Source organism: Aquila chrysaetos, chromosome 11 (assembly GCF_900496995.4).
Source record: "Aquila chrysaetos chrysaetos chromosome 11, bAquChr1.4, whole genome shotgun sequence".
Classification (NCBI taxonomy): Eukaryota; Metazoa; Chordata; class Aves; order Accipitriformes; family Accipitridae; genus Aquila; species Aquila chrysaetos.
This window is the reverse complement of record NC_044014.1, coordinates 25,080,886-25,106,538: the sequence shown is the minus strand read 5'-3', so window position 1 is coordinate 25,106,538 and position 25,653 is coordinate 25,080,886. Positions and strand designations below refer to the sequence as shown.

Genomic DNA, 25,653 nt, shown 5'->3' with positions numbered 1-25,653 from the left:
CTGCAAGGAGGAGCCCCGACTGCCCCCCGACACGGGGGGGGGGGGGGGGGGGGCGGTGGTAAGCCAGTCGCCCCCCGGTTGCGCCCCCCGGTTGCTCCCCCCTGGGGTAAACCGCAACTGCCCCGCCAACAAGCGCACGTGGCAAAACCGCGGGGGTGCGCGGTGAGCCCCAGCCGGCCCACCGCCATTCACGTCTCCGGCGCGAATCCTCGCACCGCCACCGGCACTGGCGCGCCCAGCGCAAACCAGCGCGGCCCCAGCAAGGCCGGCCGGGTCACATCTGCTTACACCACCTGACGATCGGCCTCTTTCAAAACTCGGCCTCCCGCTGCTGCCGCCCTCCAGTTGCCTCCCTCTGGCTGATGCTTGCAGGTCCAAAGAGGGTAGGGGGTTACGGTTTATAATTAACACTATTAAAAATAGACTTTGAATAAGTTGAACACAGAGAGGCTAGAAAGCTGTTGTGCAACTGGCACGTTAGGAGGAAACCGAGTGGTATCATTCAAACAAAGGTAATCCAAGACAGCGCAGCGCGGGAGCTTCCACTACCAGGCAAGTACTTTTAAGCTTGTTTACAAACCAACCCCAGTGAACTCAATACATGCACTGAGCAGCATGAACCTAACCACAGCCAGCTCCGTGAGCAGCGGGACAACTCCAGGGCTAGGCCAGGTTATCGTCTCTGCCGTCGTACTCAGAAACTCTAATATTCTGAAATTCTAGTTTGCTGGATTCCCAGGCTGAGGACCTCTCGCTGAAAAAGATGCTTAAATTCGAGGGGTTTGTTTTTTTAAATACCAATCCAGCTTGTGTTTAAATTTCTTACAGATCTATCTTTAAGACAATAGCCATGAAACACTATCTGGGTTTCCTTCTTCTCAGCTGATGTTCACAAAACTGTTCCTGGGAAGGGAGAAACTGGCCAGCCAGTTACACTGGAGAAAATGTGAAACAGACTATGAATAAAATGCTGTGCAGTTCAAAACAAAACCTGAGGCGGGGGGGAATGAAAGATTAAGAAGTTTGGGGGGGGGGTGTGGGGATCTTTTTTTTGCCCTTTTTTGGGGGGTGGGGGAATACTAACTCTTTATAGTTTGGGGCTTCTACAGATTATTTATAACTAGGATAGAATTTTCAGACAGAAATGGGATTTTTTTATATCAACAGCCTTCCTCAGAACATTTTTATTGAGGAAATATGTTTGTATGGCTGTGGAAGCCATCGGGATGCTTGGAGTAAAAGAGTACAGAAAGAGAAGACTGGGTTAAATTAATTCCTGCTAAATACCTACCAGCAGACTTGCTGTCTATATGGGGAGCTGGAGACAGAATTGTACCAGGGTAAAAAGGATACTGTGTCTATTTATAGCACTGCCTTCAACACCGTAGGAATTCAAAGGAAAACTCCAACTCAGCACACAGTCTTCTCATCATCTGCTTCTGTCAAGATTAAATCGGGGCTGAGATCATTCCCTTCCCCTGCAAATCCCTGCTAGGAAGGATCTGTTCTTTTCTGCAAGGAAGGAGCTACCGTGGTACAAAGCACTCCAGAGCTCATATGGTGTGGGCTCTGGGAGTCCTCACCCAGCCAAATGTCACCTCTTTCCTCCTGGTAGTCAGGGGAAGGGGAGAAAAAGAGCCTCAAAAGCCTCAGCACTTCAGCAGGAAAGACCGAAGGTGTTTCACCTGCTCTGCATCCCTGCTCCCCGTACTGTTCCCAGCCCTTCTCCTTACATCAGGTATCCTGGGGCAGTTGCAAACAAAAGGGTAGCATACGTCCACAGCACGCTCCCGGTGCCAGGCGGTAGGGAGGGCAAGGGGAACAGGGTCCTGGCACACGGCCACGGACACTCATGGTGTCACCTACTGAGATGAGGCCCTTACCCTACAGGGGTATGTGCCCTTCTTGCCCCTGCGGGGCCATCCATCTCTGGGAAGGAGTGGGCTCCAGTAGGTGGGTGGGGCACCTATTTATCGGTAGAAATTCTCTCTGATGTTAAGAGTACAAATGAGAGCAGCCTTGGAAAAGGTATTAGCAAAAACCTGACCGCCACTCTAAAAATAAGGCAGGCTCCTGGAGTTCCTTAGCTCCACACTTCTTTTAGCATCATGGTGCCTCAGATCTTTCCTTCTCATCTTCCACCTTCCAGTTTCTCTTTAATAAGAACTGCTCTTTCGTTCTTCACAAAGCACTACTTACTCTACTCTCTCAGTGCTCCTCTTTTGTAATTCTGTTATCAAGCTGTCTGCTAGGTGGGGAGCAGAAGGTGCAGGACTTGGTGCTGCCTTTGAGGTACAGGTAATTATTATGTGCATCTGTTATTGTGGTTGCTGCCTCAACAGGTGGAAAACATGCTGTTCTCTGATAGATTTGCAGCACTCTGTGCTCCTGCCTTGTCTTTTTTCTAAAGCCAGTCGTGTGGTGTTCCTAAAATAATAAACACAGCCTCACTGCTGCCACAAAAACCCCTGGTAAATATATTTTTATGGGAATGAAATATTAAAGGATTGGAACAGTTATTCACTGAAAGCAAAATATGAGCAGTAAGGTTGGGTAAAGATTCAAAGGCTGGTTTGCTTCCTTTCCCTGGGGCACATCAAGGCTGTACTGTTTGCACTTCAGAGATGGATAGTGGGGAATTACTTAACCCAAAATGATGGAAACAATTCAGACTATAATAATATAGCTTGAGAGTTTCTCACATTACATCTATTCCCCATACTGCTGGCTATATTCTGCCTTCAGATTCACGTGCACAACTCTCATTGGATTCTGGAGGAACTGTATTTGAAGCCAAAATGCATTTCATTGTCTTTCCGAAGTCTCTCTACGGTTTAGTTGCTAAATCCTGAGCTCAAGGACTGGGGACAAAGCTTGTCTAAACATTTCCCAATGTCTGTCTCTGTGAGATTCCCATCTGCTGCGTTTTATTTTGAATTTCATCTTCCTACTTTCCTAAAACCACAAAGAAAACCCACACGTTTTCTCTGCCCTGGAGTGCAGGAATCACCAAATTTCCCAGCAGGTTCTCTCACAATATACAATGGATCCAAGTTTGTCTAAAAATGCTACAAGCCCTTTGTGGGGTAGAAAGGGAGGAGACCAGAAACGTGTGCCAAGTTTCTGAGTGTTATGAACACCCCTCATCCCCCAAAGGGACTCCATATCCTGTTTCCTCTCTCCCAAAAATTTCACCTGGCTTTGGGTTTCATTAGGAGAAATACACATTGCTCGAGTCCAGGCTCTAAGTCTTTGGTTCGTGCTTCCTGCTGACACTGCAGAGACTACAAGAGCCACAAAAGCTGAGTCTGACCTAGGGGCTTCAAATTTACTACAAGAGCAGAGCAAATTAAACGGAGAGCACGTTAAGCGGGTGGGGAGATTGTTGTTGACCAACAAATCTTCATTAAGTTCCCACACCAAGCTGTGCCGCACCTCCGATGAAACTGATAATTGTGTCTCCATCTGTGTTTCAACTATTTCTCCACCAGGCTTAAAAGAAATTCAGACTTGCTTTAGGTCTCATTAGAAATAAAACACAATATTAATCCACCTTGCCCCATGCATGCACCCAGTTTGGAGGTGTTGGTGCATCGTTCAAACGGGCCAAGTTCCATTCTGTTCAGCATCAGTTATTTACTGCCCCGGTTTCTGCTAGCTCTTTTATTTACTGCCAGTGTCTCACAGAGACTTTGTTCGCTGTTTTATGGTGACTTTCTGGATTACTGGTTTGCATTACCAAAGACAAAGTCTGAGATCAGTTCCTGGCACTGCTCTCCAGATGTTTCAGCTCAAGAGCCACCAGCATGAACCCCAAGAGTTCATACGATTTGCACCTCCCCACAGCAAAGCCTGTGCTCGGCATAACAGCAGCTTTCACAGCAATAGAGCAAAGCCCTTTTCTGATACTCATGGCAGAAGGGAGGCTGCCACAACCGGGGCCTCTGACAGCCTTCCCCGCAGACCACTACTAGAAATACAGCTCCACAGGTAAAACTCAGGTGCCAAGCTACTCTGCTGTATGGGCTCTAAAAACACTCTGCCCAATTTAGGCCAAACATAGAGAAGTTTGAGGAAAAAGTGCAAGGGAAAGCAAGGGGAATTAAACAGCAGTACTGAGAGTTATACAGCTTTAGCATCTGCAGCGTACATGCAGAGCAGGAACTTCTGCCACAGACTGTCCTTGCCCTAAGGTAAGGTAAGAAACAATCATTAGGCATTTCTCTTCTAAATATAAGGTAAGAAACAAAAGGTACATGCACATACAGCATGAATGAGGAAGTTAGCCTTCAGTATCATTTTTTGCCAGATAACATTTTTGGTGGCCAAACTATGTGTTGGCCATGGAGATTGGCTGTACCCCATACCATGTTGTCCTCACAGTTGGATAACACTTGAAAAATGCAGATGGGACTCAACCTTTTCTGTATCAAAGAGAAGGCATCGACTATTTGGGTTTATGCAGCAGCACCTCAGTATGCAGGCTGTTACTGGTTCCCAACACCTGGGCACTGCAAGACAACCTCCCCTTCACAAAGCTGCCTGCTGTGTCCCAGGCAAGACTGAAGAGTGCAACCACAGCAGCTGCCTTCTAATGGGATTGAAATTATTTTTTGCTAGTGGTTAATTGGTTTCTATGCTCTAGAAGAAAATGTATTCTGTTCTTTTTGTACCAGGTGATCTATGACATTTGGGGGCACATATTTTTATCTGCTAGCTTGTTTTAGAAGTATGGTAAGAGTTAACCTAAAGGACAACTGATTAGAAATACCTGTAATCCCAAGAGCTAATGCAACTGCTGGGAAATTCTAGACCTCAAATCAGCTGTGCTACAGAACATGATGAGTTCCTATTTTTTTCCCCTTCAGCAGACTTAGGAGTGAGATTTTACAACGAGGAGCAAGCAATTTGCTTAGCTGACTTGGGATTTCATCTCCTTCCGTTGCATCTCTTAGACTATTCACATAGCAGCAAGCAAGTCTCAGCTCTGTTCAGTCTCAGTCTGATCTCTGTACTAACTTGATTTATTGTTTTTAGTTCTCAAATAGTATATTACGGTATACCCCAAAGGGTCTGATTAGAACTGGCCAGTATTTTAATGATTTATGAGGGGCATCTGGGACTGCATGGGTAGCATACGTGTTGTGTCACTGCTATAGGAGGAGTTTGTATTGATCATACCAGCATGTTCCAAGACAAAAGCGTGTCAAATTCCAATAAGCTTTAGTTCACAAACCTGATTTGACAGGTGGCCAAGCTTATACTGGGACTGACTGTAGTTCTCATGGTGGGAATAAAACAAAACAGCTGGATTGCTTCTAGCCATTGCATTATGAGAGGATTTCATTCCTTTCTCTTGTTCTATTTCTATCTTGCAGTGCTTAAGGAGGTGTTTATCCTTCTGAGTTCTGTAGCCAAAAACCTGGGCAACGGGAGCTTGCTATCAGCTCTGCGGTTTATCTTTTTGCCAGTAGATACTGGTGAGAAATACAGGCTACTGGAACTAGCCTTCCAAACCTCTCCAAGTCCTGCCATGGCTAGACTTTCACATTGCTAGAAAGACTCAGATCAGAGAGGCTGGGGTGAGAGAAAGAAACATGAAGAAACAATTAGAAAGACAGTGCAGTTGTTTTTAAGCCATAGTATCACAGCATTTAATAATGAATCCTGCTATTTTTTTAGGGTATATCTAAAGAAGGACTTTGCAAGCACTGAAAGAAGGGTATCAGGAGCACAACACTGGGATATAAGGTTTCTGTGTCCTTGGTTTGATTTTGCACGTTCTGAATTCTATTTTGAGCACCAAAACCAAAATCTGCCAAAGCTTTCCTAGGAATCCTCGTCGCCCAGCATGGAAGTCCAAACTTGACCATGACTTTCGCCTCAATGTAAGCTGCCTTTGACCCACTAGGGGCGGGCACAGCTTTTGACCCAAATTAAACCCGAGGGTGACTCTTTACTCAGTTTCAGCTATCACTGCCAGTGTTTGGCAGCACTCTGCCCCTGGGTTGCCTCCCAGCTCAGACTTGTGGAGAGATGTAGAAAAATCATCCAACTTAACTTTACCATCTCCACCTGTGCGGTGGGAACAGTAGTGTCTTCCTCACAGGCTCACTGTGATAACAACTACAAAATGCATTCCAGTGCTCAAGAAACATCAGGGAACCGCAGCTGCCTACCTCCTGCTGTTCCCCATCTTCCTTCCTAGCAGGTTACTCAACCCTCCTGCTATGCCAGTGTAGGGATAGGTGTCTGCTGTCTCCTGTAAGCTGGGAAGCATAGAGCTATCTTTGTGGTACTGGTAAAGACCACAGGACAAGAACAAACAGCAGTGAAGCTGTCAATGCCCCCAAACAGAATAGACCCAAAAAAAAGGCAATATATTGTTTTTAAGATAGAAGAACATACCAGAGCTGGTCACAGGGGAGAAGGGCTTTGCATTGTGCCATCCTTTCGGTTAAATCCTTGGGGCAGAAACCATTCATTTGTAATGGAATTCTTTGAATTCTGAAGCCTGATGTTTCCAGCGCTGGGCTGGAGGACACTGCTATATTAGTTACTGTTATGGCAGCCTCATTCACCTTCAGAAATGACCTGCTAAACTCTGGTGGGGACACAGGACACCGACCTAAGGGACTGCATTACAACTGGGGTTCTGTACAAGGCACAGCACAGGAAATCCTTGGCCTCTGAACATTGCTGAAGCAAGAAACAAACATGACACCTGCCCCCGATCATTTTGGAGGTGACCTGGGAAAATCAGATCAAGCTAGATTAAGAGTATGCAACACGGAGTAAGCCTGAAGAGTAAAAACCATGGCTGAGAGACTGGAAACAACACCCAAGTGACACTTTGTCCTTCTTCCATTAAGCTAGATGCAGCGCGCCCAGCAACCTGTCTGTGGCTTTCTCGTGTTGTGTTCAGCTGGAACAGAGATGTCCAGGTTGACACCCCTTACAAAGCAGACAGTATGCAAAAGAGTGTAGTCGCAGGGCTGCTTGGCAGTCGCAGTTTCACCCCAAATAGCCACAGAGAGGGAGCAGAGAATGTACCCTGCGGTGTACAGCACTAACAGGCTCTGCCTCCCACGCAGTGACACTGCTGAGGCTGAAATGCATCACTGCAAATGTGAGCTTCCAGTCCACTGGATCTGCTTCAGAGAAATAGACTCAGCACATTTCAGGCAGTCTGTGAGTAAACCCAAGCTTGTACCTCTCCACAGGGTCAAGCTGTACTAACACCATCCAGTAATGACAGCACCACATGCTCTCTGCAACTGCAGGCTGCAAATATTGGTAGAGCATTACTAAATGAAATAGCAACCAGGATTTGTGTTGTTCAGGGAGGGTGAAGGCTTTGGAGGGGTTGTACCAAAACACCAGTCTCAGCCAGACAACCCAGCTGGTTACTGGCAGCTCCAAGAGGAAATCAGTGGCCCACGTTACTCCTGATTTACAGCAACCTGCACCAACTTGCCAGCCTGTCTTTCAGAAATGTTTCATCCTCTGAGTTTTTCAGTAATCTTCTGAGGGTGCTTCCACAAGAAAAAAACAGTTTACCCATTCAGAATATACCAGCTTTCACCTCGGACAAGTCATTGCTGGAGGCAATAGAGATACAGCGATGTAACCACCTTTGTGCACTGGAGAAGAACAGCCAGCCTTAACACAGAAGAACTGAGTTTTAGGCAAGCTTGTCTTCAAGTGGGAGCACAGGGACAGCAAGAATGTCTTGTGAATATAGCACATCCAAGAGCTGTTTGGTGCTATAATACTGTAGATTGGGATTTTTGTTTTCTCAGGAGGGAGTGAAAAATATCAGTACTGAATGGAGGAAGGAATTACAGACTGTCAGAACCACTCATCGGTCAAGTTTGATGGCTGAAGTCCACTGCAGAAGAAGACACTAGTGATAATGTTTGACCTAGGAGTGGTAGCCTGGCAGGTAGCTAGAGAGACTCTCAAATATGGGCACGCTGTTGCAGTGACAGATAGCATGGAGATGTGGTAGAGGCATTTTGGACCAGCTACTGTCTTTGGGTCATACGCAGTGTGTCTGCCTCTCTACCAGATCAGGTTGGGTTAATGGGTATAAGGACGGACTTGGCAGCTGAGAACACAGGAGTACCAAGGGGCTCCAGAGGGCCCAGTTCTGCAGCTGAACTTCTGTGCTTACAGCCAAAAGCCCTGCGTCTTTGCTGGGACTAGGGCTGGAGGGGAACCGACTTCCCTTTGCTTGCTTGCCAAGAGCCAAGTTCAGGTCCTTAGAGCTCTACAGGGCTCTCGCTCCAGCTGATGACTTCATGAACACCTAGCGTCGGGAGGAACACAGCTCCCCACGCAGCTTTAAATGTTTGTGTTTCCCTGCATATGCTGATGACATCATTGCCACCTGAGGGCCTGAACTCTGGTCTTGGCAGGTAAAAGCCTTTCGGGTCACCTTACATTGGGGCTCTTGCTCTCGATGCATATTTATGTAATGATTGCTAGATGGCTGTAATTAAATGACTGTAAAGCACCACCTAAAAAGCACCAGTAATAAATTCTTAATAGCTGATGCTATAACAAGCAGTTACAAAAAATATATATCGTAACATGCAGATTGTTAACAGTGTCTGGGCCTGTTTAATGCACAGCTTTAAATAGTTACAATGTACACTATTAAAATGGCATGTAAAATTTGTAACTAGTAAATAAAAGGTCCAATTCAGCAACAAAATATACCCATGCTTCATTGGTGAGGAAGCCACAGAAAAGCTTGGGGTGGATGAGCTATCTCCTCTTATCTCTGTAATCCTTCTGGTGGTGCTACCTATCAGCCATGACTTCCATAAAGCATACTCCATGTGCCCACCCCTGCCTGGTGCAGATTCTGTCCCTGCCTTTGTCCTGACTCAGAAATGTGGTTCGGATCCCATTTATGTTACAAAAATGCAACTGTGTCCAGAAAAGCCTTGGTTTTGCATTCCATAAGGAAGGGGTGGGTCAGGGAAAATCCATTTAGGTGCCCATATTTTTCGCTTCCCTTTTATCCAGTCAAAGCTGCAGTGTGGGCAGTATCTCTACAGAGGTGATTTCCTGTGGCTAAAGAATAAAATAAATATACATGCAAGACCCAGAAAAATTAGCAAAATCAGCAGGTGGCCAGGTTTTGCACATTTGGTACAACATTGCTGCACATGAAAGGATGGCTGCTTCTGTCTAGCCACTGTTAGGAACCACACACATGGTTGGTAAATACAAGTGTACTAACCAGCTGATGACAAGAGAATATTTTATACTACAGTTACAGACAAAAAATGAGGCCACCCTGCCTCGGGGCCTGCCTGCTGATGTACATCCTGAAACAGTCAAGACCATCAGGTCTGAGCCCTGCTGGCTGGCCCACAGACTTGCTATGAAAAAATTCGACATTTTTGAGGCTTCTGAGGCCTGGCAACCCATAACATCAGTGGAAGCTGTGGTAAATTCAGCATATTTGAGAACCAGGATGGGTTGATTAATTTCTTCCTTACATTTGAGTTGTGCTTTGCATCAGAAATGTTGCTGCTGATTTCCCTGGATGTCACACAGAGGAAAGTTCTACTTGGACAGAGGAGAGGTGTCACCATCCCTCTCCAGCTGGACAGAAAATTTGGTACCAATGCAAAACTGAGGGGAAAACCCCCAAAACAATCAGATGTTTTCCTCTTCCTTGTGCTGCTCAAAGCTGTCCAATACAGACATTAATTTAGTTAGTCTGCTCCTCAACATAGGCTCTGCGTGGTCTCTTGAGAGTAAGTCCACCTAAACGGATTTTGCCAAGTCACGCCAAGTGGGTACCTTACCCTAAATATACAGCTGGGTTGAAGTTGTGGGTCTGGAAGCCTCTACTAAATTTGGAAGTGCTGTTCAGATTACATCCTCCAGCTGCTGGAGAGATTTTCTTACAAACAGTTGGCTGCTCAAATACCTCGTGCCTCCCTGGAAACTGCCTGTATCTCAGCTTTCAAGTCCAGCCAGCCCTACCTCAGTCATCGCTGTATTTGATTCATGCCATCTATATCCTATAGCACTCCTAGCAATTGATAAATTATGGCTCCAGCGAGACTATCGGGTTAAACACCAAGGAAGAAAGAATGATGACAGTAATACTTGTCATTTGTGTGGAAATGTAGCAACACAAACCCCTCTCTCAAACATACGTTATCTTGGAGGAATCTTTCCAAGGGATAGGCTTTCTGAGAAATGTTTATGACTTCTGAATACACGATAGGCATGAACTTGACACGACCTACTTTGGCCAAGCCCTGGGCTTCAGCCTGGTCTTTTACCACCACAAATCAGTCTATCTGAAGTGCAGTCAGGCTGATATCTTCACTGAGATGACAAGGTTACAGCACATACCAGCTTGAGAAAAAAACAGGATGTAGAGGACTTTGTTCTCAGGATTTAAAAATTCAGAAATATTTTTACTAAAGGCAGAGGAAAATGGCCATGTTCTACTCACACACAAAAGCCAATACAGTACCTGGGATGATTAAAATATTCAATACAACATTCAAATGAGAGCATTAACATCCTTGTATTATACTCAAATCCCTCCTTTATCTTTGCATTGGAAAACGTGAGGAAAAAGAGAGGATATAAAGGTTTTCTACTAAATATCCTAGACACAAGAGTTGTTTTTTCTTCCTGACTTTCCACAGCATCATGCTGCAGGGGTTTTGTGTCACCCCATCTCAGCCTTCACACCATCTTCTCAGCTTGATCTCGTACCAATGTAATGCCAAATTGTGAAATTATACTGACTTTTGAGTTTGTTCTTATTTAATTAAATACTATAGTGTTGGAGAAATTGGATAAAGATGGCAGATGTTTCCAAGGACTGAGACACCTGTCAAGGGATACCTGTCTCTAAAGGCCCTCTCCTCAGCACAGCACTGAACAGCACAAGTTATGTTACGGATAAAGCTATAGTCACTGAATTAACTGAAAACCAAAGCGTCCACAGGGGCATTCAGTGCTGAGAAGAGAGGAAGTATCTCCCTCCAGACTATTTAGGCTCTCTGGGACCTCTCACAGGACCACTTTCCTTTCTTCCTGGGATAGTCTGTATATAAGGAACGATTGATGCGGCTGCTCTTGTAGCCCAACTGCAGCAAAGCCACTGACAGGTTTCCAGAAAGGCAGCTACTGATGCAGGCACGGTGTGGTGACACGTGCGGCCTGTGTCATACTCTAGGTCACTCTAGATCATCAGAATGACCTTCTGTTCTGCGATAAGCCTCTTTGACTGCAATTCTCCTCCTAGTCATAATTAAGAAAATTCTGTTACACAGTTCAGATACAATTACAGTTGTAGTACAAACCAATTCAAAATTAATCTAAATATAATGGTAAAATTTCTCCTACGTGATTGAATAATTACTGCAATACAAGTCCAGTAGGGCAAAGATCAGGAACATTTCATACGAATATCATTCAGAAACCAGCATTTTAAAACTGTATTGCTCATTCATACGACACACATCACAGAAAGTGATCCACTACAAAAAGCGAATATAGAGGAATTGAGCTGAGAATCATTAAAAACATATTTTTAAAGTTAAGAACCACCACATTATTACACATAATCATTTTCCTTTCACACTAATGTGTTTTAATCTATTCATGCTCCTTATAAAACATTACACAAAATTTTAATCATAGCATTGTTTTCTTTAAATATCTGCATTTCAGTAAATGACACTTGCATGTATAAATTTAGTGAGTTAAAACATTAGACTGATGCTAGAACTGAGCAATCATTTATTCAGAAAAAAATTGCCTTCTTTTCCTGTCTGTAAATTTTCTATGGAAAGCTATTATTTTTTTCAGTGTATTCATTATTCAACATATTAGTTGAATAGTCCTACAGAGACTTCTCTGCTTTTGAATCATTCACAGCCTGTTAGTTCCCATTATTTCACATTTGAAATTTGAACCCCAGTCCTTACTTTTTATTGGATATAGAGTTTACATGAACTGATGCTGTTCTCCCATTGAAAAAATGTGACCACAATGCAGATGGAATAAGTTTTGTACAAAGCTTCAGTAGTTCATGTCTGTGTTTTAACAGGAGTAAATTCCTTAGCTATAATACAAGATCAACGTGAGCACAAGCTGAAAGTCATCTTAGGATAATTCTAAAGAAGCACACCCGTCTTATAAAGACCGTTCATTATTCCACAACTTTCGATATCAACATAGCACACACTACCTTCTTTTGCCAAGCCTACACAGTTATGTTCCCTTCTAGAAAGACAACTTAAAAAAAAAAAAAATTAAAAAAATCTCGGGAGGAGCACCTTTTCTGAGGTGTGCTATACTTCAGAGCTATCTGCCCAGCTGTTACAGGGATGGAGTTATGGACCTGGAAAGCACAGATCCCAGAAGTGCTGTGTGACTGAGTTGCTGCCTGTCCCTCCCCATCTTAATGGCAGCCTGAACGCCGCAACGTTACCAGGACTTTTGGGCAGGGCCCTGTAATTCTCCGCTCCTGTGAGGCTTAGGAAAGCAAGGCTGACAGCAGCCTTCAGTCCTCTGAGGCTAGATAATATGAAAATAAAAGAATTTATACAGTGGAGAGGGCGAGAGGAAGGGATAAGTAAAGAAAAAAACCAAAACAGTTGAAAGCAACTTTATAAGGAGTGAGAAGTGCCCTAGAGTGGTCATTAGCCACACTGCAAGGAACGAGATACATCAAAAAAGGGGAACATTTGCTGCAGATATTATGAGGTGGGAAGGATTGGAGGAGGCTGTTATTCTTGAAAGTATTTAATGAACTGGCAGATGGCCCTGTGGTCAGGACACAGGAAATGCAAGTCCCATTTCTGCTGCAGACCTCCTGCGTGGGATCAGAGAAGTCCCGCTGGCGTCTGAGATCACCAGTGGGAGCTGGGCAGACCTGGCACAGTAGGCACTGGGGTGGCCAGTGTCAAAGAAGCTATCAAAATCAATGGGAGATGTCTGTTCCAGTATGGGAATTCCTCCATGCCTCCTCTTGCATAAAGCCATCCAAAATGGGCAAGAACATCTGCTTTTGTTTTCACAGTAAAAGCTGACGCTGGAGGAGATACGCACATTTGGGAGGGGAGCACATTCCACAGTGGAGCTCTTTGTAATACAAACAATACAAGACCATCCCGGGAACAACATTATTTGGTGAAAACTTACTGTATTCAAGAGGACAAGGCTGCCTGTGAAGGTGGCAGAAGAAGGTGTACTGAAATAACAAAGGGCCCCTCTTGGCAGCTGGGTGGCAAGGCAAATCACCCAAAGTGCGCGGCAGAAGGGTGGCTTCTAGTCAATGTTCAGTGGCCTAACACTGAGACAACAGTCACTGCTTCCCTCCTTCATTTCTGTAGACGTTTCAGGGACTTAGTTGCTCCATTTCTCCTTCAGCAAAACAATGGATGCAACGAGATCCCAAAGCAGGCTAGTCCTCAGACTCTCTCTCTGTCTTTGTGCATGCAAAGATAAATAGTTTTAAACAAAATTACACCAAAATATGAACTTGGAGCTCGTGAAATTACCTTGATGGGAAACTAGGAAAACCTTTGACCACAGTTAGTGTTTGGAAAGAAATTGTCAATGGAGGTGCTTGAACATGAATACAACCTATTCGTAAATGATAGAGATGTTCAGCAGAAAGATGGAAGATTTCAGGTTTGCTGCCCTGGACTGTTCTACCCAAACCGACCCCTCTAATCATTTATGCAAAAGACGTTCAGTAGGCAGTGCCAGAGCAAGACTTTGACTCATTGACTACAACTTCACCCATGTCCTAGACAGATGCTTCTGTTTTAAAGCTGCACGAGTTGACAGACTTCCTAATATCTCTGTAATGCAGATGCTTGACTGATTTTTAGAACATAGAAAAAAATACATTTTTTAAAATATTTTCTTAAAACAGAACTCTGTTAAAAATAGAATTTCCATTCCCCTCTTAAAAAAAATCCTCCCAACAGTTCAAATCTATAGCTAACACAAGGAACCACTATTTCAAAAGAAATGTACCACATGGGAACAGAGTAATTCCAGAGATAAACTGATGCCTAAAAGAAGTGTTTCTCCTTGTAATTGAAGTAGTTACTTCAAGATTAGAAATGGGATAGTTCCTGGAGGGTGCAGAGAGGAGAGGAATGCAAATTAAACGACCTATTAAAAAAAAAAATTAATGCTCATATGAATGGCAGCTGGAATCACTATAACTTACTCATGCAGTTTTTTCTACCGTGAACATTTGTCATGAGGACAAGTATGGCTGGTAACTACCATCAGAAAGAACCAAAATACTCCTTACAGAGTTTCCCCTGTTGAAGCTGACAATTAAGAGCTAACCAGTGAACAGGATTTTGCATGACCAGTTCTATTCAGCTCAGTTTGTTGAGCAAATTATAAAAGACAAATCGGATGAAGTATATATAAGGAAGTCCTAGTTACATGGTTAAAGAAAAAGCTCAGCATACCAAATTAGTAACTTGTTTCTATACCCACTGAGTAGCTACCTCTACACAATAAATTTTCTGTAGCATTACCTCTTTCCATTCGAAAGCAGAACTCTTATGCTGGCATATTGAGGACTGGGCTGTTTCACTGTGGTAGTAATAGTGCCTAGAATTCCAGACAGTAGTATGAACTTTCCCACTTCCTATGAAAAAAATGTTTAAAAATATTATCATGAAGTTTTAATCAACTGTTTGACATACCTAGAAAGAAAGGTTGAGTAGTCAGGTCAAAATAAGCCTGCTGAGGCCCTCAGCCCAGTAGTTTGCAAAAGCTTTCGTTTCCAATTTGCCGTAATAACTTAAAAGCTTATTTTAGAAGCACAGGCTTTGAAATCATTGTCTGAACAACAACACGGGACTATGAGAGCCACTGGACTGTCATTGTTTAGAATGCAGCAGTATTCCCGAGTCCAGTCACGGCCTCTGCTGTGATAAGCATATAAACACCCAAGAGAAAGACAGTATCTGCCCCAAAAAGCTTACTGCTGTAACCGTGGGCCAGCTTTGTGAGGGGGCAAGGGAAGGTGAGGGGAAGAGAGGGCGACCTCAGAAATGTCTCTGGCTGGTGGTGAATGTCTGCCCTCCACCTTTCAGGATGGCCTGGGACTCCCTGTGCGGCGGGGACTTACTGCGCCCCAAGATCAGAAGCGCCTCGAGCCGGACACCTGGCAGCCAGGGCAGAGCCCGAACACCCTCCCTGGAGGAGCTGCAGCGCCTGCTCTGGACACGCGCGCACCCCACGGGGCACGTGGACGAAGTCTGGCCAAACCTTTACGTGGGAGACCTGTAAGAGAGAGGGAAGGGTTGAAGGTGTTAATGCAACTCTTAGCCCCCACCCTATTCCCCCCCAGATCTTCCACTCTATTTAAAAAAAAGAGAGCTAGGCACTAATTTGGGGACCCCTCTAAGTGTGGAGCAAGGCTGAACTGTGCATAGGATGCTGTAGCATAGAGAAAAGGCGTCCTAAGTATCCGAAAAGAATATTCCCCCTCCTGATTTCTCCTCCTGCATTAGTACAGGAGTCCCACACTGCAAGAGCCTGGCGGGGCCACGGCATCAGTACTGCAGGCAGTCACGCCAGAGCTAGGTAAAACAGGACCAACCTCATTTTCTCTTCATATTGTCAGATGGCATCAGTCCCCTGAACTCATGGATGCTCAGCAGAGGTGACTTGGTGAGAAAGCAAACCAGAAAACTCTTGGCTCGTGCAGAAATATCACCACCACCACCACCTGTTTATTTTTCACCAGTTGAGAAGAAGAACCTAAACTGATGTTTGGGAGAAAAATGCAGGAAATGTAAAAGCCAGTTTCTTAACGAGTCACTTCTGTCTTGAAGCATTTTGGTGGACAATTTGGACCTGATCAGCCTGTCAGAAAACAGCCACTACAACTTCAGGTGGTTTTAACAAACTGCACCACCAGCAGCATGTTCTACCCCACATTGTAATGCAGCAGGTGAATATAACCCACCGTCCTTCTTCCAGGTACGTCGCTCGTGACAAAGCGCAGCTGAGTCGAATGGGCATCTCCCATGTTGTGAATGCCGCTGCCGGGCGATTTCACATCGACACTGGACCCAAGTTCTACAAAGACCTGCCTGTGGATTACTACGGAGTAGAAGCAGAGGACAACCCAAACTTTGATCTCAGCATTTACTTCTACCCAGTTGCTCAATACATAAGAGCAGCACTGAAGTCCCCAAGAGGTAACTAGACCATCTGTGCATGTTGCATATCTTCTGTATAGGAGACAAGTAGGGCAAGTTATCAAATAGTATTTGGCATAAACCAACCGCCTGCAGATGTGCGTAAGAATGGAGATACCCAAACCGAGTAGTGTCACACCTGCCTCCTGAACTCCCAGAGTGAGTGGGAGTTCCCCTGTTCCCCTGAAACAGGGAAGGATGCACTGAACAAGCTTTCAAAGGGGTTTTCCCTCTGCCTAGTGCTGTTCATTAGCAAAAGACAAAACAGCAAGTATTCTTTATTACCTACAGGGACACACTGACCTGAGAGGAGGCACATACACTTGATCCTTTCAAATTAGTGATAGGGTTTAAAATAAAAGCTGGGATGGTGTAAAAAGACAAGGGCAAGCATCATATCTGAATAAGAAGAATCAACTATATTCCTACAATCTGTGCAAGTCCTACAAACACAAGATAGGGAAGAACTTGCTGGGAAGCAGTTCTGAAGAAGAGAACCTAAGCAACACCACCAGCCAGGAGATAATATCATGCTGTTGGTAGAAGGAGCATAACCTTGAAATAGGAAGATAACCCACAAAATCCTTGGACTTGCTAAACACAGGCCAGGTACATTGCCAGAGGCCTGGGGCTAGTGGGGGATCATTACCATTAAGGACAAACCTTCACAAAAGCAAGTCTCCCCTGTGCCACAAAACTGTACAAGTACCCACTCAAAAGTGATTTATTAAGAGAACAGTTATACACTCAGCAAACTGTTTTGCTTGCATCATGGTGAGCTTTAATATCAATGAGGGTCCTAAAATACTAACTACCCAGCTTAATCATATGCAGCTAGTAGATCTGATCCACACCATACAAGCTAGGAAAGGCAGACACAGTAACGGAAAATAGCGTACCTCTGTGCTAGATACCTCAGCGTTTACTGGTGTTTGGAGGGCTTGATCTGTCCCATTAGGAAGTATTTGCCGTTGTGCAACTGAGGGCTGCATTTGGATTTCAAAACCACTAACATACTTGGGGAATTTGGATCTGCACCCATTTCTATTGCAGCATACACTATTTGCAATTGGATCATTATTAGTGGTGCTCCAGAGAAAGGTAAGATCCAAAGTCTTTTCATGCATGTGTAAAAAAAACTAAAGCTCCAAATGAATTGACAAGAGACAGAAAACAACAGATGAATCGTGGTGGCCACAAAAGCAAATAAAACCAATGCTTTGAAAGGTGCATGCCCAAATACTGAAAGTTATGAATGCAGAACAAGTTAGGGCTCAAGGCAAACACAATGAACTCATCGTGTCTAGAGTGCATATTTATCCCTACTCCCATGATTTTAGATATTGCTTTACTGAACTCCATATGGAAGCAGTGTTCTGGGAATGGAGACAAGGTGAAATTCAATCATATACAGTCCAGCTGTTGCTGACATTCATCATTTTAAGGAAAGTGCAACAGTTTAGAAAATATATAAACAAGATGTTCTGGAAGCATAATTTCCTGAGGTACAGAAATTTAGCAGCTAAATACCCATGACCTGTGCAGGGATGAGACAGGGAGGGGATTGTTACTCACATCATTTAGAAGAAGAGAAAAAAACGGCATTTATTATAAGCAGTGATGCTGAACAAAAAATTATACAAGGTGACAAAAGGCCTGTTCATATTAAATTCAGGATGTAACGAGGTACTTCTGTTTGATTGAGAAGTCATTTAAGACTGCTGCTTAACTATTACAAGCAAATTCAACATCTTTTTTTTAAATGGAATTAAATTATCTTTTTCACCTGGGAGGATAAGTCGAAGTTAAGACTATATGAGCCACAAACATATTTAAAACTATGAATCAAATTCTCATTAGAATTAAGTAAGAACTGTTACTCCCATCATGCTTGAAGAAAAATTCTGATGCTTTACAGCAGAAGTCCAGAAAACAGCATGGACAGATTTATTCCAGATTTCTACCTTAGCTGAACAGAATACATCTTTGGTGATGTAAGGAATTTATTTTTCAGGCAATTTCTTCAAACGTGGATGCCAAAGCATGAGCAAAAGGAAGCGGGGGAGCGTGCACTCACATGCTCCTAATTGCGAGCTATTCCTGTCACAGTGGTCAATGGCCGCATCACACCCTGAACGACTTCCTTCATCATCTTTGTCATACAGATTAAGAAATACGTGCACTGCTATTGCAGCCATGCCATATAAGCATTATTTTATGAACCCTGCTTCCTTGGCTGCCTTTCCTTCGGCATAGCCCTGCTGTTCCTTTGCCCACGTAACAGAGCTGTTTGGGAAGGCTCAGCCAAGAGCAAGCAGATGCACGATCTGCCCACTTCTCTGCAAGGAAAAACATGGTGTCAGGGAAGTACTGGCCTTCTCCCGCATGCTCGTGCTCAAGGGGCAACACCTCAAACATCAATCTTGCCCCTTTGTATGGCCATCTGTACAATCTGCATTTTTCTGGAGTGCAGCTAAACCTAAGCGAAAATCAGCAGGGTTTGGCCAAGTCTAGCAGAAGAGATAAGGAGAGAGAGCTTGAAAGCACAGATGAAAGCATGCCATGAAAACTATTAAACTAACACCGTGCAGAAAGAAAGATTCCCAAATAGAGAGCTTCTCCTTTTATTGACTTCCTAACACGTTTAAAACAGGCAGGTTAAAATCACCCATTAACTTCCTGAAATGGCAAACCCTCTCAAAGGCATTTCCCTTCTTCCACTTCACTGGACCGAATGAAAAACCAGGCTCCCTCTCCTGCCTTCTTCTTGGTGGTGTTGGTGATGAAAGAAGCTTAACTTAGGAGAAAAGGTTCCATACATCAGTTTGACCTCCCACTCTCCAGCAAATGACAGCCCTTACCTGTTCCGGGAGGCATGGGGAGAAGGGACACGCCACCATTTAAAGCTCTCTGGAGGCTTCTTGCTATTTTCAGCTGTGACAAAATAGACACCTGATTAATCAAGAAATAGACAGTTGATTCTGCACCTAGCTACAGGACAGTGGCCAAAACGTAACAGGAGATGAGAAAACCGTGGTGGAGAGGGAAGAGCCTGTGGGGCCCACTAGCCCAGCTGAGCTCTCCTCCTGGTGAGCAGCAGAATTCTGCTGGATTCAATGGAACGAGGGCAGCTGGGGCGTTCACTCCGGGTGACGGATCTGGAGCCTGGTCTTAAGCCAAATTGAATCCATCCTGCAAGAAAGCAAGGGCTAGTTCAGGACATTTAGCTCAGTTAATGATGAGTAGCAAAAGGACAATAAGATATTATGTGTTTTAATGACTGATTTGTTCAACAACATTGAATTTCCCAACTTGAATTTGGCCAATGAAGTTGAATGTGCAAACTTTATCCCTAGTGCAAACCCTTTGATGTCAGTAGAGTTACAGCAGGCATGAGCTGGATATAATATCCATAATCCGTTGTTAAAAACCAAGTGTTATTGTTCTGCACAAATCCCAGCCAGATGAGAGTTATTGTCTGCCTCTGCGAAAAGTAGCTTGAGATGTGCGGTGCAACATTTCAAATAAGGATTGCAAGATTTAATAATGCCAGAAGCTAAGTGCCCCCACTTCTCCTCAGTTAATCCCATTATTCCTAAGGGATCCCATTACACGCTCAGAGAGAAGGTTGCAACATGGCCCGCTAATGTGGGATCAGTCCAACTTCTCTCTGCACTGTATGTTAAAACAATTGGGGGTGGGGAAGGCAGAGTTGAAGGATGCCGGCTTGTGGCATGGATTCTGTGGTACAGAAGATCTAGTTATGACCTCCTTGCCCATCCCACGACAGGGGCATGCACCACGACTGCCCCTGTGAACGCTGCTTTCCCAGGCTGTGGTCCAGCAGCCGCATGGGAATCCGAGCCTCGGCGCTGGGACGGTGCATCTCGGCTGCCTCCCGTGAGAGGCTGATGCAACGCGCTGTTATCAAGCCCGCTGCAGTCAGCCCACATGGTGCAGACACGCTTCGGGCGCTAGTCAAATGCAGTATATCATGGTGGGTTCGGAGTGTCACTTAACCCATTTACAGCTACTGCTAAGAAACAAGGGTCTAAGCCTGTAAACAGAACCAAATAGCAACACAGCTTTTGTTTCCTGACTCAAGTTTAACATTCTATTTGTTTGCTACAAATAATCACATAGTAAATTCAAATCTGCTTTCATTAGAGCAATTTTACGTTAATTAAATCATTTTACATGACTGATTTATCTGCAACAAACAGTCATTTTATTGTCAGTGTACCAGCATTTATCATAACCTCTGTGTGTAGTGAAACAAAGGCTAACAACGTGGAATAGATATTGCACGTGTAAAAGAGATAATATACCTGTATCCTCATGGGAATGAGTGTATTAGAGAGCCATGCAGATTAGGTCCAAGGTCAACAGTTGGGGCTTGCCTAGGCTTTTGATGAGACACGTTCTAAAGCTAGTTGCTGATCTAGGACGACTCTTTGGAAGTGCAGATAAGCCAGGGAAGAAAATTCAGTGTGTTCTTACTTGCCACCTCCTCCTCTCAGACACAGAGTTAGATATACAATGGTAGAGACACAGCCTGTACAAGCAGGAACCTGGGATTTGTTCTGCTTTCTGTATCCCACAACAAAAACATATCAGGCAATATTTAATGGCAGCATCCATACCTGTGCTCAGCTCGGTCTTCAGTTCCAGACTGCAGGTGGGGCTGAGCATTTTCCAAGGCAGAAGCCTCCATCTGGGTGGAAAAAAAATGGACCCAAGAACAATTTTATAGAAATTAGGTTCAGAACAGCAAGCCTCCTGTCCCCCATCCAATTTCTGGCCAAATTTCAATTGAATTTCAAAATATTTAGTAATTCAAAATCAAATCCAACATCAAGGCCATCTCTTTTTAGTTGTTTTGGGGTTTTTTTTCTCCCTCCTGGTGCAGTTCAAACCATAAATAAAATTTCTTTGCCTTTTAGTTGTAGAGTGCTTGTAGCTTAGAAGTTTTCAGACCAAAAAAAAGAAAGCGGTTCTGGTTCCAAGAAAATTTTTCAGAACATGTTGTTCCTTGGCTTCTGTTTTCTGGGGTGTGCATTAGGGAGCGTGTCTGGATTTCGCCAGTCCCTGCCACTACGTTGCAGCCAGGCCTACTGCAAACTACTGAAGCATGGATTTTCCAAAGACCTTTTGGACTTAGCCCTATTCGGAGTATTTCTCAAAGAGAAATTGTGCTCCTGACTCCTTTACATTACTTTGAAAATCTCAGACCTGGGTTATTTGAGTCTGAAGTGCCTCCTCTGCGGAAGATAATCCAGCATACATATCCCACAAGGTTGGTGTGAAGGCTAACGATAGTGCAGCACATGGAAAAAAAAAAAGTCTAGTGAAAAATCAAGTTAGCATTATTTTTTAGCAGGGCCGCAAAGCATTTCTCCATATTCCCATAAAAAAGTAGGACTTCACTTCCAAGAATCCCCATGGAGTTAACGGAATTGACAGGTGTAATGTAACTTGAATAATGGCATCAGTATCTCAATAAATTCTGTGAAGCTGTATCTGAATGGGGAAACACAAAGAGAAATCATTTGATCTTCTAATTCTGCAAAACTGACATTACATTGGAAAGACTTCTTCCTTCCCTCAAAGGTTTTGATGCTCAGTCCAAGTCTGCTGTCACCAGAGCTGTTTTCACCACTTCCTTGGAGACTGTATTTGTCCCTTTATTTCTGCTGAAGACACATCTATCTTTAGGGCTGAGCTCAGGTTTCTCATGCCAGGATAATGAAAGGTGGCTGTGTCACATACGTTGTGGAATTCAACACTTCTCTCAACCTGCTGGCCAGAGCAGGTTTTAACAACACATGCTCGCACTCTCTGAGCATGCGGCTATGCCATCACGATTAGTCAGAACTGGAACGGTTGCTAAATAAATACTCTGTCACAAACAAAATGGGATTTAAGATTAAAAGCTGTGCACAAAGTACCCAGAATTAACACCCAGGGAGATGGGGGCAATCAGTCTGAGGTCTTTGGCTGGATCTAGGCTCATCATCCAACAAGGATATTTTTGTCTCACTTACTGGTAATAGGGAAATTAAGATGCTGTGAGCATAAACAAAACAAGGAACTAGCCTTGAAAAGCTGTCCATTCTTTCTACCCTTCCTTACATTTTACAGAGAAGCAGCATCTGAGATACTTTATTCCATCTCCAAGGGAAAAAAAAAGCAACAGGGGATTGGTTTTGCTTGTTTTCGTCTTCTTCTGGATATAAATTGTCGTGTTGTTAAATCACATTTTGTACGGCTATACACTTAGTAAACAAGAGACTACAAATGTGACAGTCTAAAAAAATTAAAATATAAAAAAAAGCAGAAAATATTTTGTTCCAAACTTGTGAAGATTTCCATTGAAGAAGTGTTTGGGAATTTTCATGTGTTTTTTTTTTTTTTTTTAGCTGCTTTAGTGTGAGACAGAGCTGTCCATTAGATGGTCAGAAGTTCAAATCTGATTCTAATCACTGGTTCCTTCAATAATGCCCAATTACCAAGCCACGGTCTCTGTGAAAAGACTAGACTTGACTGCAGCAAAGGACAAGAGAGTTTGAAAATTTTCAGGCATGTCTATAGTCAAGTCAAACAACAGAACATTTTTTTTTTCCAATTGAAAATTTCTCATTGAATCATACCATTTTTGTGAAAGTTGAAGCACTTTAAAATATTGACAAGATGCAAGTTTTCAGGTTCCAGAATGAGGTCTTTGTTCACATCCAGAGGGAAAGGACTACAAACCTGAATTTTTCCATCTGAAAGCAATCCTTCTGACAAAATTTCCTTTAATTTCACATAAGACCATTTAAAAAAAAAAAGTTTATCTCCTTCTAGCATGGGTCAAAGACACACATTAGAAACCTGGGAAGCGGTCATGACACAGAATTGCATTTCTCAGGCTGCTTCCGTTAGTCATCACAGCAGAAAAACCAAAAGCAGAGCAGAGGGAAGGAGGAGCTATACTCCCAGATCCCTGAAAGGTCTTCCATGAGGCTCACTTACAGCAACATGGAAGGACTGATGATATTACTCTTAATGAACTCTTAACGAAGATGCAGACGTCATATTTAAATCCCCGGGAAACTCAAAACATTTCATAAATTGTTTTTCTAGTGATCAGCTAATACAGAAGAGAAGATAAAGGCATTAGGGAAGGATAGTGACTATAGATGTACAGGGTAGGCTATAGAAATAAAAAACCCATAAGTAAGTTGGTGCAAATGGCATATACAAACAGGAGCTGTTCTTAATGGTAACACCCATTTTCTCACACACTTCCAACAAGGTCTGGGCAGCAGTCAGCACCCTCAGAAAGCATTAGTGCCCTAAGCAAAGAATTAAAAAAGAGCTTGTGGAAAACCAGGAGTGTTCCTGTAATAGCAGTGAGCACTCCTGAGCATTGCACATTTGAAATCCCAGGTTTGCAGGCCCTCTGGTAGTAAGTAACCTGCCAAGGCTGCTTCCCATAGCATAGCCTTCAAGCATGAAGACTTGAAGCTTTGCCAGCAAGTACATCACTCCCCAAACCACATGTGAGCAAGCAGGGACAGCATGGAGGGCAGGCTGGGCAGGAGGGCTAAGGGCCATCAGGCTGGCAGCTGAGCCCAAACAAGCAAGCACGGATCCTGGAATAGAATTATGAATTTTCTGTCCCCAGCCATTTAAAACCCCCACTGTTCCCCAACCAGCACTGCACCAGGTCTGCTCTGCGGGGCTGAGCACACCTGCTTGCTCAGCCCCAGTATCAGCACCGCTTCCATATCTGCTCCAGCACGATAACCTCGACCATTCGGCCTCCTGGCATAACTGCATCTCTCTCTCCTTTTTCCAGGGAAAGTACTAGTTCACTGTGCAATGGGAATCAGTCGATCTGCAACTCTCGTCCTCGCTTTCTTAATGATCTGTGAAGATATGTCCCTCGCTGAAGCAATTCAGACTGTGCGCTCACACAGAGGGATCTGCCCCAACTCCGGCTTCCTCAAGCAGCTTCGGGAGCTGGACCTCCAGTTAGGAAGGGGGAAAGGCAGAGGAGCAGAGGCCTGCTAGTGCCAAGGGGGCATGTCTCCTGGCACCGGACCAAGAGATGCTGCTCGCACCGAAGGCAGTGCAAGGATGCTGTCAGGACTGCTCTGCAGTTGCACTGAGAAACTCCTTGGGAATCGGCTGAGCATGAGCAAGCTGGTAGGAATTCAGTATGTATTTTTTGAATAAGCCCACTAATTGGAAAGAAAATGAAATAAAGAAGGATTCAAACCGGCAGTTTTGCCCACCTGGGCCTGTTTATTTAACTACCTGTTGGGCAGGGCATAGGGAGCAGTTGGGTTTTCATGCAGAATTAAAAGGCAGCACAGTCAACTTGAAAAAAGACTTTTTACTTGCTTATAATTGCATTTATATGGCAAGAGGGAAAATGGCTGAACTAGTAAAAAGAAAAAGAAAGCATGAGGGTTTTAAGCAAATCTTTAACATTTCACATCCAGCTGGCATAGGGCAAGACTTCAGGTTTTGCAAGCTGACATGCTCCTTTAGTCTGACGTGGTGACGCGAGCCGGGATCCAGCTCAGACCTTGGGCTCCCTCTCTTATAAGCCACGGAGGCTCTTGCCAGGACCTTCACAACTCCTTTTAGCTTCAAGTCTATGGCAAATACTCAGAACTTAAAAAGACCATGAAATCCTGAGGAGCCAATACTGGAAGTCCCAGCCAGACGCTGCACCCTGGGGCACGGCTATCAACAGCCTCACTGCTCGTCACAGGGAAGGAAGGTGTCCCCTTGCACGCGTAAAGCAAGGGGCACGCTCAGGGCACACTGCCCGCTGGTGCACTGCAGGCCAGCAGCAGTGCCAGACAGAAACGGTCTCCTCTTGGCTTGCAACCCGACGCTCCAAATCACATTCCCCAAATTTCCCTGTTTTAACACAAAGCCAGAACCTAGTGTCATCGTGTCAGAGCAAAAATGAGCAATGCCTCTAACAAATCCAAAGCAGCAGCTCTGCATTTCGATTAGTCTTTTACGCCCAATTGGCCACATTTAATCTTGTGAAGAACTCGAAGCAGATATTTGCTTCAGTGCAATTACAGCTACATACAGAACATTGGCAAATGCAAACAATATAGAATTTCCACTTGACGGCAGATTAATTTGGTGTGATGTTTTCCCTTGAGAGGTCTTAAAGGCTTGCAGTTCTGAAAGTACCCTGCAGTTTGTATTTATAGCACTATGGATGTTGAATAGAAAGAGAAAGGCATATACTCGTTCTGAACTGAAGTTTCTTTTGCCTCCATACATTAAAAAAAATTAACTGAGCATAGCACACTTCCACTGCATTTCTCATAATGCAATATGGAAACATGATTTCCCTGCAGAGCCTACAGAGAAATTCAGGTGGTGTTTCCACTTTTAT

At 44.1% G+C, this 25,653-nt stretch overlaps 1 protein-coding gene across 1 annotated transcript; it reads left to right on the top strand.

Annotated features, from left to right (window-relative positions):
• The first annotated feature begins 249 nt into the window (after positions 1 to 249).
• On the top strand, positions 250 to 24,507 carry DUSP13 (dual specificity phosphatase 13). The gene is made up of 4 exons (XM_030031156.2): positions 250 to 552; positions 15,126 to 15,317; positions 16,018 to 16,238; positions 24,082 to 24,507. The coding sequence occupies exons 2-4, from the start codon at positions 15,127 to 15,129 to the stop codon at positions 24,294 to 24,296; spliced, it is 627 nt and encodes a 208-aa protein (XP_029887016.1). The 5' UTR covers positions 250 to 552; position 15,126; the 3' UTR covers positions 24,297 to 24,507.
• The last annotated feature ends 1,146 nt before the right edge of the window (positions 24,508 to 25,653 follow it).

What these genes read in the sequence shown, in the direction of transcription:
- DUSP13 (XM_030031156.2), top strand. Translation starts at nt 15,127, where the DNA reads ATGGCCTGGGACTCCCTGTGCGGCGGGGACTTACTGCGCCCCAAGATC. An exon ending in AACCTTTACGTGGGAGACCT is followed by an intron (nt 15,318 to 16,017) that starts GTAAGAGAGAGG and finishes TCCTTCTTCCAG; the next exon opens with GTACGTCGCTCGTGACAAAG. An exon ending in AGCACTGAAGTCCCCAAGAG is followed by an intron (nt 16,239 to 24,081) that starts GTAACTAGACCA and finishes TCCTTTTTCCAG; the next exon opens with GGAAAGTACTAGTTCACTGT.